Source organism: Taeniopygia guttata, chromosome 1, assembly GCF_048771995.1.
Source record: "Taeniopygia guttata chromosome 1, bTaeGut7.mat, whole genome shotgun sequence".
NCBI lineage: Eukaryota > Metazoa > Chordata > Aves > Passeriformes > Estrildidae > Taeniopygia > Taeniopygia guttata.
This window is the reverse complement of record NC_133024.1, coordinates 24,654,772-24,667,920: the sequence shown is the minus strand read 5'-3', so window position 1 is coordinate 24,667,920 and position 13,149 is coordinate 24,654,772. Positions and strand designations below refer to the sequence as shown.

General features: G+C 45.0%; 1 protein-coding gene across 1 annotated transcript; it reads right to left on the bottom strand.

The window, feature by feature from the left end:
- Positions 1-8,363: 8,363 nt before the first annotated feature.
- TEX55 (testis expressed 55) lies at positions 8,364-13,146 on the bottom strand. Its single transcript, XM_072925317.1, has 3 exons — positions 12,982-13,146; positions 12,643-12,705; positions 8,364-11,976 (listed from the first exon to the last, which is right to left on the bottom strand). Exons 1-3 carry the CDS (start codon positions 13,144-13,146, stop codon positions 11,923-11,925), a joined length of 282 nt encoding a protein of 93 aa, XP_072781418.1. The 3' UTR covers positions 8,364-11,922.
- Positions 13,147-13,149: the final 3 nt, after the last annotated feature.

Genomic DNA, 13,149 nt, shown 5'->3' with positions numbered 1-13,149 from the left:
AATAGAAGTGTAAGTGTTGGCTGCTCTGCAGGGCACTGTCAATGACATGAAAAGTGGGGAGAATATTCCATTTCCTTGGGCACTCTGGATTTTTCATGTAGTCAGTCAGTCAGTCCTGTTAAGACGGAGCAAAATCAAGAACACATATATGTATTAATTGGCCTGTGATGAACTGAGAAAAGCTAAGGCTGAAGAACACAACAGAAAAGGAGTGTCTCTCACCTTCCACTCCCTCCCTCATTACAACACAAGTTTGCCAAAAGTCAAGATTCACATTACTGGTGCCTTGAACATGTCTCTGGCAAAAGCACGGGTGGTTGTTCTTGTTGTTCTTCATTTGCTGATGCAAAAACCAGCCAAATAAATAACAGACTTGGGAAGGGTAATGGGAGTTCCATGATGTTAGAGCCTCTCACAAGTCAAAAAACAAGCACAAAAATAGCATGTACATGTCCTATCAGTGATCATCCTGGCAAATATTTTGTGTGAAATTAGTGAGCAATGGTTCTAAAGTCTTATGGATCCCTTGGTACTTGTAGACAACTGAAGAGAGATCCCAATCTCCAATGAGGTCTGTGTGAGATTTAACCCTGAAGAAAGGACAGTACTTTTGGCATTTCCAGTTCCATCAGGTACCACAGCCATAAGCAAAATGAGACCCAGCCATTGCAGCCAGCCTGATCTAGTAGAAAGGGACAAGAAAATAGTCCCTTGGGGCCTCAAGAATACAGATACAGATTTGTCTAGACTTAAATGCATCAGATCTCCTTGCCCATTAATTTTGCTCCCTACAACCCCTACAGTCTATTTTGGTGCAGTTGCCCCCCCATATTTTGGCAATGCTGGTGAGACCAGGTGTTTCACACCAGCTTGTATCTGGGCTCTAGAAAGGCAGACTCCCATCATCATTGTCGGATATTCAGAGCAGCTGGCAGGGGGAAAAGCAGTGCATCCATCTCCTGAGCATCACAGGCAGGCTGATCTTGGGGCAGTGATTAGACAAAAGCCTGCCATGGTAAAACACTCCATCACATCTCAGCTGGGAGGAGAAAAGAGACTGCAACTGTGGAAATACTGTCTGGGGAAAATAAGATGAGGAGAGGGAAGGGGAAGCTGGCAGTGAAGTTCATAGTCTTGCCAATCACTAGCACTGAAAGTAGCTGCAGGGAGAGAACCCAGGTGCAGCTGAGCTCTTGCAGCTCTGTACCTGTCCAGGACACTGCAAAAAGCTGTTAGAATGAATCCTTGTTTGGGCTGGAAGAGTGGGTTAGGCTGGGCTCAGTGCTGGTCACCCTTCAGCTGCCATTACCATTTGGCTCTCACAGTTTGTTAATCGGATTTTAAAATCTGGGTGAGAATTTTTTTATGGTCTCTGGAGAGAAATTTGATATAGGAAAGGAGAGGCTTGGGATGGAGGTTTTGTTTGTTTCTTTGCACTTCTTTTGGTGTGTGCCAACAAAGTCAGACTATGAGTTTACATGAATGCCTGTGCAGAGCAGAGGGTCAGACAGAAACCTTGTCTGGGGAGGGAGCACAGTGGGGCTGACAAGCCAGTACTGGGAAGCCCCTGTTCCCACAGGGGTGCCTCCAGTGGGGTGCCTGCAGCTGTTTTAGCCTCCCCTGTAGGTCTGTGACTGTGCTGGCCTACTTCAGACAGACCCACACATTTGTGCAAGCTCCTGCACTTGGGAAAGCTCCAGACTGCTGAGTGTGCACACCCTACACAGAACCATACATGTGTACGTGCACAGCTACAAACCCATAGACGTGTGTGCTTTGTGTATCCAGCCACAGACCCACATATGTGCACACCTCTGCTGCAAGTAAAGGCAAAGTGGGACTTGGGAGTGAAGACATGCTGCCATTTGGGGTTTCATCTGCAGGGACAGTCAGATACTGAGGCCACAGCCTGGCATATTTTCAGATGGAGGTGGCAAATGGATTTCTCAGGAGATCAATCACTTGGTTATTGTTACGTGCTCAGTGGGTGACAGGGCAAAGTTAGAACATGCCTGTCACAAAGTATGCTGTGTTTATTCAAAATTGGTATGGAAGGCATGCTAGAGGATGCCCAAAGCTGCTGAGAAGGGCTGATTAGATGTTGTGGTTAGTTACAGTGCGTTGGTTCCAATCCTCACCTCTAAGAATGCTTTCCTGCCTTCCCAAATCCTTTGAATTTCTTCTCTTCATAGCATGGAAATAATTATTTAAGGCTGAGATAATATGAGAGGGAGTAATTGGGGAGGGAGCGAGTGCACAGAAAGGAAAAGGAACTTGTGGTCAAAGTAGCAGACTCCCAGGAGTCATCTCTGTGACCCCCTTCTGTCAGTGTCATGACAGAGCCACTGCCATCCGTGAGCAGGAGGCTCCTGATTGCATTTGTGGTGTTGCACAGTAAGATCAAAGCTCATGGTTGAGGAATCGGGCTTGGGAAATCCCTTGTCCTACCAATGTGGCTTCAGGGTTGGCCAAGCCTGTGCTTCCATGTACAGGTCAGCTTGACACACACTGTCTGTTTGTACCAGGGAGGGGACTTTTTAAATGGTTGTCCCTCCAGTATACTAGGGCAAATTCACAGCAGCACTGCTGGGAGTAAAGCCAAGCATCCCTGTTGCAGGATGCTGCAGAGAGGCTGCCACCTTTCCTGCTGGAGTCCCGACCTCATCAGCTGGGTCAGCAACCTCCTCCTTGAGGGCACTGCTGCCAGTAGCCCCAGCCCCAATTCCTGCCACCCAGCTTTGCTCCTGCATTCCCGGGAGGGCTGTGAACAGCTGCTTCCCAGTTCGCAGTTTGACCTTCCTTCCCTGGGCCAGATTTGGGTTTGAGGATCGTGTCTGCCACCCAAGCCCTCCACGTGCCATGGCTGGGAGCCAGCTCCTCCTCGGAGCAGAAGGGAATTCCTAATGGCTGCCTCCTCTCCCATCTCAGTGCATCCGCACAGGGGGTGAGGATGCAGGCAGTGGGGGACAGATGTCCACTGTGCCTCTTGAGTTTGCAATTGGCCTGGCCTCCTGCCAACCTTGCCTCCCACCTCCCCAGCTGAGTCGTGTCTTTTGCTACAGCTGCCTCCCCCTTTCGGCATCATTTTTGCCCTTTTTTGCCACTTATATGTCTCACAACCTCAAGAGAGAGGAGTAACTGTGGGGTGCAGAGAATAAATAAGTGAACATCACCTAGTGAGATCAGGGGAGAGCAACTCTGTCTCTGAAATTGTTTACCAAACAGTGCTGAGTGTGGGGAGACAAATGGCATACCATGAGCAACAACCATGGGCTAATTATAGTGGGTTAGGATAAACCACCAGGCCACTGGGCTGGCCACCCCAGCTAAACCTGCAAACATATAGGCTGAAAAGCAGAACTGTATATATATAAATATATTTAGTATGATGTGGAATGCAGTCAGAACTTCTGAAACCTCAGCTACCTTGGTGAAGAGTGTTACAGAGAACACAGATACAAGCAATGCTGGCAATGTGGGGGTTTTACATTTAGCAATGAATATGGCATTGCATTCTTCATTCCTAAGAAAAGTGCTTATAGAGCATACTATCAAGGGCTGGTGTTTTTTTGATATTTTGGGTTAGGAGAGGGAGGCATCTTATCGTTCCAATATTGTAGGGTAGCTTTATTCATGAGTTTATAACCATGTCTATATTTTGGTGTCATGAAAACTTGCAATTTTGGGCAGTTGCGTAAAGCCTGAGCTACTGGAATCATGAGATTGCACGAAAATCTGTTCTTTCAGCCTTTTAGAAGATAATGTTCTTCCTCAATGTGAGCAAGCAGAAAGGACAAACAACTTAAGAGAAAGCTGCTCTGTCTGGTAAAGAACTGAGGTCAGACAGGGAACTGCTTCCCCAGGGAGGTTTGGGTTAGTATTCATAGTGATATTTGCACATGTGGGTAAAGACGGTAACAAATTAAATCTCGGTACTCTGCTGCTAAAAATTAGACCAGCTGCTCTTGCTCCCTTCCTCAGTGGTCTCAGCCCAAAAGCATAGAGAAGTAGTGGATTCTTGTAAAGATTAATCTTTATTTGCTACTACTACTGTTAATAAAGGAGACCCTCAGGGTGCCTTCTTGTACTCACTGAGAGAGATTTCGGCTCTAAATCTCACCCTAAGGACGTCTCTTACTCTGCTGACTACGAAGAGAATTTGTAGGAGAGCCTCAACACATGCCCCAGGCCAATTTCTGCAAAGGAAAATCTGGACCAAAGTATCTGCATCTTAGAGCTGCTGATCTCACCCAGGTCTTTCAGCAACCCACAGGTCACATTTTTGTACACACAAGAACCATTAGATTAAATTAGCATGGAGGAGCATGGGAGAGTTCAAAGGTTAAATTCTGCCCTCACTCCCCTACCACCAGCAGGAGTTTCTCCTGGCAGGGAAGAGGAGCCAAGCCCAAGAGTGACACTCCACACCCAACACCCTTGAGGGCATAAAGGGGACAGTAAATGGGACATGGTGTTCTTTTGCATCTCATCTTCAGATGAGGGCAGGCCAGCTCACCCTGAAGAGGAGCCTGGCCACAGGCAACCATAAAAATCACAGAATCATAGGATGGTTTGGGTTGGAAGGGACCTTAAAGATCATCTAGTTCTGACCCTCCTGCCCTGAACAGGAATGCCACTCACTAGACTAAGTTGCTCAGACCCCATCCAACATGGCCTTGAACACTTCCAGGGATGGGGCATCCACAGTTTCTCTGGGCAATTTGTTCCAGTGCCTCGCCACCCTCCGAGTAAATAATTTTTTCCTAATGTGTAATCTAAACCTGCCCTCTTTCAGTTTCAAGCTATTGCTTCTTGTCTTATCACTACCTGCTCATACAAAATGTCCATCTCCCTCCTTTTTATAAGCCCCAATTAGGTATTGTAAGACTACAATGAGGTTTCCCCAAAGCCTTCTCACCTCCAAGCTGAACAACCTTGCCCCTCAAAGCCTGTCTTATTAGGAGCAGAGCTCACAGGGAAGGCTCACAGGAGGACAGAAATCTCATTGCGCCTTGGCAAATGATTGCCTGGGATTTGCAGAGATCTTTGTCAGGAGAAAAGACTTTTGATAAGGCAGAAATTTTCTGCTTGTCTTTTAGATAGCTTCTTTAAAAGGCTGCCCAGGAAGATCTGCTAGACAGTGTCTCTGTATTGCTCTTGGTTATGAAAGCTGGCCTCTAAAAGGCTGCATATGTCAGTGTCAATACAACCATTAGGATGTGGTCCTGCTCCCAAACGACCTTGGCACTATGATGGTCCTTTACTACTGTTGGTTCACTTGAGTTTCCCCGAACAGACTGGGAACAAGCTGTCCTGTCTGGATCTAGTGACTGCATTGTTCTTGCTGATGGTTGAAAACATCTCCTCCAAAATCCCCTCTGTCAGTCGTGAGCCACAACGTGCTTCAAAAAAGAGAGCTTGTTTCGGAACGTTTACTGCTTGTTTGCAAGGGGACAAAGAAACTTGTTCACATTGATTCCAGGTTATTATTGGAGAGTGTTTGGGGATACCTCATTCCTCCCAAACGCACTGCTTGCCTCCTCTGCATTTGCTGCATCTGATGCAGGAAGCCACAAAGGGCTGGCAGTGGAGCAGTGCCATCTACATATGGTTGCCTGTCAGTACCCAGTTTCCAACACACTTGCCGTAAGCATGTTTCATTTATCTCAGCATTTCCACCATCCACCTTGCCAGAGGGCTGGAGCACCCAGCAGAAAGAAGGAGGAGAGTCAATTAAAGCTGCATCACAAGAGTCTTGGCAGGGGGAGAGCAGAGGGGTGTTGGCTGGTGCAACACCGTGATGGAAATAAATAGCACCCGCCTCGGGCGAGTTTATAGCGCTCCCGGGGTGACGGCCTCCGCCTCGGCAAGGGTGTGCCTGATGTCTCACACCGACTCATTGCTTGAACAGAACCCTAGGCACTGGCCACAATTCTTCCACTGACACTCTTTCAAGGTTCCAGTACCTAATGGGAAATTTCCCTGAGAAATCTGTGAGACTCAGACCCTGCCGCACCTGGGGTCTGACCCAGTCAAGCCTGTACCGAGCTGCGCCTGGCTTTCAGTTTCAGGTGGAGGAGGGATGAGCTTGTGCTTTAGGCCATCTAGCCCTTCTACACAGATCTTTGTGCCTCTGCTCGTAGCTACTCCATGGCTGGATGTAAACTCATGCCTCTGCATAGCCTTTCGTAAAAGGCTCAGCCGGTCTGTGCTGCCCTCTCATGGGCTCACATAGGAAAGGTTACATTTTATTCTGTTTTTTTAGTTCAAGATGCTTTTTAACCTGCTACGCTGTTTTTCCACACGTGATTTCTGAAAAGCCAGGAAGGCTTAGAACAACTACTAGGAGGTCTATGGATGCTAACTAGGAAAAGGTGTGCTGGACCCTGCTCAGCTTCTACCTTTTTAAAGGGCTTTGCTCTTCATTTACAAAGAGTTAATCATCTAATGGCGCAAAATGTAGGGAGCTGTCGCTAAACTTCTCCCATAGGTGCTCCTATCTGCCAAGGCAAACATAAATTGTCATCATGGCATCACACCAGGGTCAAGGAGTCTCTCAAGATAGCTCTGTTACGCTGCCAAGGATTCAGACAACAGGGCCAAAAGCTGGGTTCTCCAATGGGCAGTGTTTGCTTTCAACACCGTGGGGTTCCAGCAAACTGGCAACGCTGTCCTCCACTGAATCTTCTTGCAAGGAGGCAGGATACTACACTAGACCCAGGGTATGCTTAAACAATAGTGGGATAGAGCTGGCATCAATCTGCTCTTCAGAGGGACTGTGGTGTTCATGATTATGCAAATTTGAGACACTCTTAAAAACCTTTGAGTCTCTGACCACTTGCCTGCATGCAATGCAGCCTTCCCCCTAATATCTACTCACCTGTCCAAACTCCAAAATCTCCTCAAGGTGGGAACTGTTTTTCTTCAAAGGCTGGTATGACACGTGTTTTTTCCATTAACAAACAATTGCAGTATTACACATCCTTTATTCACCTGTTTCCTGTTTTATGCTAGAAGTTAAGCTGAGGAACAGGAAAGAGGAAGGACAGAGGTCACCTCTTTTCCTTACCAACTCCCTAACCCAATATGGATCCTGCCTCCCAGTTAATAATAATTTTTAAAGTTGGACCACATGATTCTAAATAAGGCATTGGCCTTAAAGACTTGTAAGTTTATAGTGAAATTTCCATGGCAAGTATGAGTTGCACTCCCTTAGCTACAATGCTTCCTTTTCTATTTTGAGAAATTCACTAGACAGCTGTACACCTTCATAATTCTGGCTCTGTTCAGCTGTATGTTCCTCCATCTCTTGCTTCTTTAATGACAATGAAAAAGATGCTCGTTTTGGTCTCCAAATAACAATGGCAAAAAGAAAATGAGTCTATCTCATTGTTTCTTTCCTGGTATTACTTCACTGCAGTTTATGACATGACACCAGCAGTTTCTTCTCTTTTCTGACCTGGAAGATAGTTTACCCCAGACTCCTGGCTGAGCAAGCCATGGAGATGTCCTTCCCAGTGCTTGAGAACAATAAGGTCTGTGACAAAGGAGAGTGAGCTATTCCCATCTGGGAGAGGAGTTGCATGGGGAATTGAGATGATAGCCTTGAGGGAGAAGAGCCCCTCCATTCATTCATACCAGCAATTTCTAAAACAGACCAACTGCTGGGATGTCCACAGTTTCCAATGTTGAATTATACATACAGAAATCTCTTGTATCTGTTTCACCTAAATTCATGTGTTCTGCAGTGACATTCCAGCCCACTGCCTTTCTCCAGGAGATGATGAATGACTATTCATCCAATCCATGTCTCTTCAACAACTCAAAGTCCTTCTTTTAATTATTGTATGTCAAACTGTGGCCGTGAGCTTTTGGTGATGTCGCTACATCAGTGTTGTCCATAAGCACAGTCTCCAGAAAAGGAATGCAGCCATGGATAATAAAGCCTGACCTTAACGAAATGTTTCTTCATTTTTTCCTGCATTTCATCTGGATGAAAGAATGGTCAAGAGAAGCTTTGCCTGTCAGACAGGGTTTGATCAATTCGCCTCACTATATTCCCTTTCCAAGCACTTCCACATTCTCCAGTCTTCAGCCCGAGCTCTCTTTAGCTAAGCTCTTTGTTGGACTTTACCCAGAGGTTATTTTCTTCCATTTCAGACATGAAAGCAGTTGCTGCTGCCTACTATGAGTTCCACACGATTGTGAAACTTTGAAATCAATGGCATTTAACTAGCTTAAAGTTGGTGTTATATAGCAGTGATTCATACACAGTGAGTCACAATGAAATGTCTCATGCTGTAACCAGCTGCCCATTGAAGGGAGATCTTGCCCTCCACCTAAGAACCAGAACAGAGGCTGTGTGAATTTTCAAAAGATTTTTAATCAGCTGCTACAACTTTTTTCCCCCCATTGGTTAGAAGCAGTACACAGGCAACTTCAGTATTGCTTGGGGCAGCTGTGTCTTTTCAAGTTCCATACAGAGATGGCAGAAAAAGAAACTGGTGTTTTGGTCTGAGAGCTCTATTTTACAGGGACTGCACTTTCTTCCTGATTGGATCCTCTGTGTCCTGCCTCCGGAGGAGCACAAGGTTCACAACAGAAACAGTCTGGGCACCGTAAGACCATGCCATTTGGCAGATTAACTGGGTGTTGCACCTCTGTGCCTGTCCACGGAACAAAAAAATCTCTTCCTTGAAAATAATGTGTTTTCTCACTACCCAGCTCATACTGCAGAGGAATCATCCTTGGGAACTACAAATTACTTCTAACTTCCACACCTTCCACTTCATGACTTATCCATTAGAAGCACACAGAGATACATAGGTGTGGTAAAAAAATCCCAAACCACCCTTTCTAAAAGAATGCACTTCAGTGCACAGCCATTTCCCTTCTGGAGAGGAGAAAGAGCAAACAGCAGATGTTAGTCACGTTGCTTAGCACTCTGGAGGGCATTCAGATGTGCTGTGACTAGTGGGCCGTAAGGACTTATATGGAAGAGTTTCGGTTACACACGAGGAACTGCTAATTCCTTCTGAGCACTCAAGGCAAGAAACTTAATGACAGTTTAATGTCATGTTGATAAATGTCCACTTACAAAAAAGAAATAAAGATCCAATGGTTTTGGAAAGAAATTGTGGAAAAGGGACAGTCACTCTGGAATTAAGGCTACAGTAAAAGTTTCCATTTTAAATCTTACTTTTCTTCTTTTCTTCAGCACAGAAAAGACTTCTTATACACAAACAGCAGTGCCTTAATGTGAAGTAGATTTTTTTTTCTAGAGCTAGAGTGTAGTTTTCAGAATAATTCTGAAGCAAATAAAAAAATACAGCTGTGTGACACTACCTTAAACACTGTAATCTGCAAACATTCTGGAGGATCTTTTTTTATTTGTTTTTATAAAATTAAGTTTTATCATCTGAGAGGTTTGAGGTGAAGGAAGTGACATTTCTCCCTAGCTCATGGTAAGCTCCCCAAGAATTTTGATCTAGGCCCTTGCTCAGAGATTATATACACCCTTCCCCACCAAACTCTGAATGCCAAAGGATTTTCCTTGGCCCACTGTCTTCCCCAGTCTCATGCCATCTACTCATACCAACTCCAGGCCCACAGAGCTTGTCCTGGGTACAGCCTCATTCATCTCCAGAAAACTGGTCCTCAAAGGAGAAAGACCTCTCCTTAACAGAAAGAAAAGAACAGAAAACACTGATTCTCTTTTCTGAGAAAGAGACAAGACAGATGCTCTCTCTTATGTGTACTGGGGAGGAATTCTTGCAGCCACACAGCAACTTTGTTAGCGTGAGATGAGGTGACCAGGCCACCAAAGGAAAATTGTGACCCTGAGATTACTGAGGAACACCAGGTATGGCCTCTCTTGCAAAACTTCTGTCATCTGTAAGAAGACTGCTTTCCAGCTCATTTCAACCTACCTGAGATAGGAATTAAGGATGTTACCTTGCATAACTCCCTTAATGCTGACATGAAGTTGAAGGCATATACTTATAGTCTGAGAACATATTACAGGTCAAAAGCTTTTCATAAGCAAAAGACAAAAACCAACTGCAATACTCAAATGACAGAGGCAGGAAATACACAGTGAAGGCTGTACCCCAAGGCACCCTAATCCTGTTCTGCAATAAAATTCAGAGACATGTCAGCTTCTCTGTCTCCTGGGACAATGTGCTGACAAATGACCATAGAGATGAGAAGGCTTCAGACACTATCTTCAGCTTCCATACATTTCCTGTTCCACAGAGGTACATTAGGACAGGGCACGTATGCATAATTTTTCAGCCTGATACATTTTTGGTCAAGAATTTGTATGCAGATCAGTCTCAGATTCTCACTGTCAGATTTTTCCAGTTGCTGGAGATAAGTAAGGATTTCAAAACCATATCACTGCTGCAGTGGGAACTAGATGCCTAAGTCTACATTAAAACTATTATTAAACCAATCAAGATTTAATCTGAATCTTGAGCCATCTTTAGGCTCACAATAACCTTGAAAAAGTCCCTTCCCTATGAATGACAGGGGTTACCTGCCTTCAATCTTGAAACATGTGAGTTAACTGATCCTTTTTGAGAAACTCAGATAGAAAGGAAACTCATCTCACACATGGAATTTGTATGCCAAATACTTGCCCTCTGTTATTCCCAGACTTTTGGCGCCCAAGCTGTGCTGTGTAGAACCACACAACCCAATCCTCATACATTATTTTTTTTAAAAATAGATAGATGAAAGTTTTTATGGTGCTCTCTTCATAGCCATAGAAACAGTCATTTGGGAATACACAGCATTCATCAGGAAATTAGAGCACTTGCCTAAAAAAGGGAAAAGCCTGTAGAGACATAAAAACCCTTTCTGACATCTATTTCATGTAGATAATCTATTAAGCCAAATAACAGTATGCTCTGTTGCACATTTTCAATAATTGTCAGGCAAGAGACAAGAAAAAGAAAGAAAAAGGTTTTTTTTACAGATTAGAAGCAGACACATGGATAGTATGAAAATACGGACTGTAAGTGTTTCAAAAATTAAACACAGTTCACAGGCACTGCCGTTTGTGTATAACACAGTTCAAATGATGTGCTTGTGAAATGTACCTTGACTCTTAATCCTCTGAGCTACCAGTGCTTGGCTTTGGTTTGTTTGCTTTTATTCACCTCCCACATTCCTGAGTGAAAATGTCTCCTGAAAGCATAAAGGGTGTGTGCAACTGTTGCTTTACTGCTCTGGTTATACACTGTACTTACAATGATACAGGCAGGGCCACCCCAAAAAACACAGTGATCAGTGTCCAGCAGGGATGATTTAGGGTGAGACAGCTGTATCCAGTGTGTGGAAGAGGCAAAGAGACAGCATCAGAGGAGCTCTGGGGGTAGTGGGAAAGCCCAGACACAAACTATCAAAGTACGAGATAGGCATTGGTGCTGCTGCATAGCTGGACACAGTAAGCCACCGATGCAGCATGAAAAAAGAACGCTGTGGGTTGTCCAGGGCTGCTTTTTAAACTCTACTTGCTTTTGTCCTCTCACTGTCTGAGCTGTGAGGTTTCTTTGCACAGAGAGGCAGAGTGTGGAGAGGACCAAATATGAGATTTATGCATTTATGTGCCTAGAAGTTCAGCAGACCTGCCTCTTCAAGATGTGCCATATGTGCATGAAGATCCATGCACGCTTAGACCTCAGTCTGTGGTTCCAAACCAAAACTTGGTTGCAGGATTGAAACCCAAGGGGAAGAGGAAGCACAATCATACAAAACAGAGAAACCAGGCAAGAAACAGCAAAGCAATCTTTTCCAAGTTATTGCTAATGACTACATGGTGCTGTGAAGGCATGGTGTGGCAATACCACAACAGCAAGGTCAGTGAGGGCCAAAAGGAGTGCACAAGACCTCTTCTAGAAGCATCTTCACATCTTTGTTCTAGTCTGATAGTTTCTCCGCTTCTGCTTGCCTGGCATTTATCATAGACTGCACCTGGGCAAAAGGAAAAGGAAAAGCAAAAGCAAAAGAGTCATTTAGGACCTTATTTGCTTTCACACTGGTGCCCAGAACTGACCCTGCCATTCCTCTGGACGTTTTGTGCTTAATGCACCATGAACCCAGCAGCAAACCTCAAAGATGGTGTCTCTCCTGACTGACTAGAGGGCAATGAAGACACTCTTTTCCTCTGTCTGCTCTCTTTCTTCAAACCTCCTCCCAGGAAGCAACACACATGTCTAACTTGCTCCCAAACTATTGTTTCACTTCACTGACTTTGAATTACCTGTGTTTTAATGCCCTGTAGGATCAGCAGAGACAGCTCTCTTGAATAGGGGGGTGTGGGCAGAAAAAAGTGCTCCCACCCAGTATGGGACAGGGTCAGCTAGAGAATGTCACAGAGATCTCTGTCATTAAGCTGCCCTCACTTCTCAGGTAATTCCAGGGCACATTCATCCCATTCTTCCCGCACCCTCCCATACCGTTCCTTCCTCTCAGAGCACACATGGTCCCTTGCACCCCTGGCACTGTGCTGCTGTTTGTGTTTTCTTCCTCCCAAGACAGCAGACGCACAGTCAGGGAAACAGTTCTGGGCTCACCATGATTCTGGTGTGCTCAGCAAAGCTGACCCCATCCCCACAGTGCCCCAGCAAGGCACCCTACCTCCTGCAATATGAACTGCAAGGGGTCATCAGGCTTATGGAACAGCAGTTTTTCTGTGATATCCTGAGACAGAGACAGACAGAAGGAAAGAATTATTGATCCTTGGATAGATGGGTGCCTGCACTTCCTGTTCCAATAGCATCTGCATTTTAAAATGCAAGAATCTCTTCAGACACCAATGATGATCCAAGGTCTTTTCTACAGCTTTTTCTTAAGTCTTATACTTAAGAAAGCACAGGACAAGGAGGGGTCTGGGGAAGGGATAATTTGGTTCAAGCTAACTTTAGATCAAGCTTCTCATGTAAGCCTCTGGAAGGAGACAAGAAATATGTATTTCACCTGAAATATCTGTAGAATTTTATGTTCCTCTGCATAATTCATGGCAAGTTGATAGGGGTCTCCAAAAACCTCTGGATTCTCCAATGATTCAAATGTAATCTCTGTTGCTGCCAACACATTCTCAACGGTGTTACTGCCATCCTGTGTGGATTTGGAGGTGTGCATCTT

Bases quoted from the DNA above. Each gene is read 5' to 3' on its own strand.
- TEX55 (XM_072925317.1), bottom strand. From the start codon at position 13,146: ATGCACACCTCCAAATCCACACAGGATGGCAGTAACACCGTTGAGAAT. The intron at 12,706-12,981 runs GTGAAATACATA...TCTCTGTCTCAG, and splicing joins AAATTCTACAGATATTTCAG to GATATCACAGAAAAACTGCT. The intron at 11,977-12,642 runs GTAGGGTGCCTT...CCTTTTGCCCAG, and splicing joins TGCAGTTCATATTGCAGGAG to GTGCAGTCTATGATAAATGC.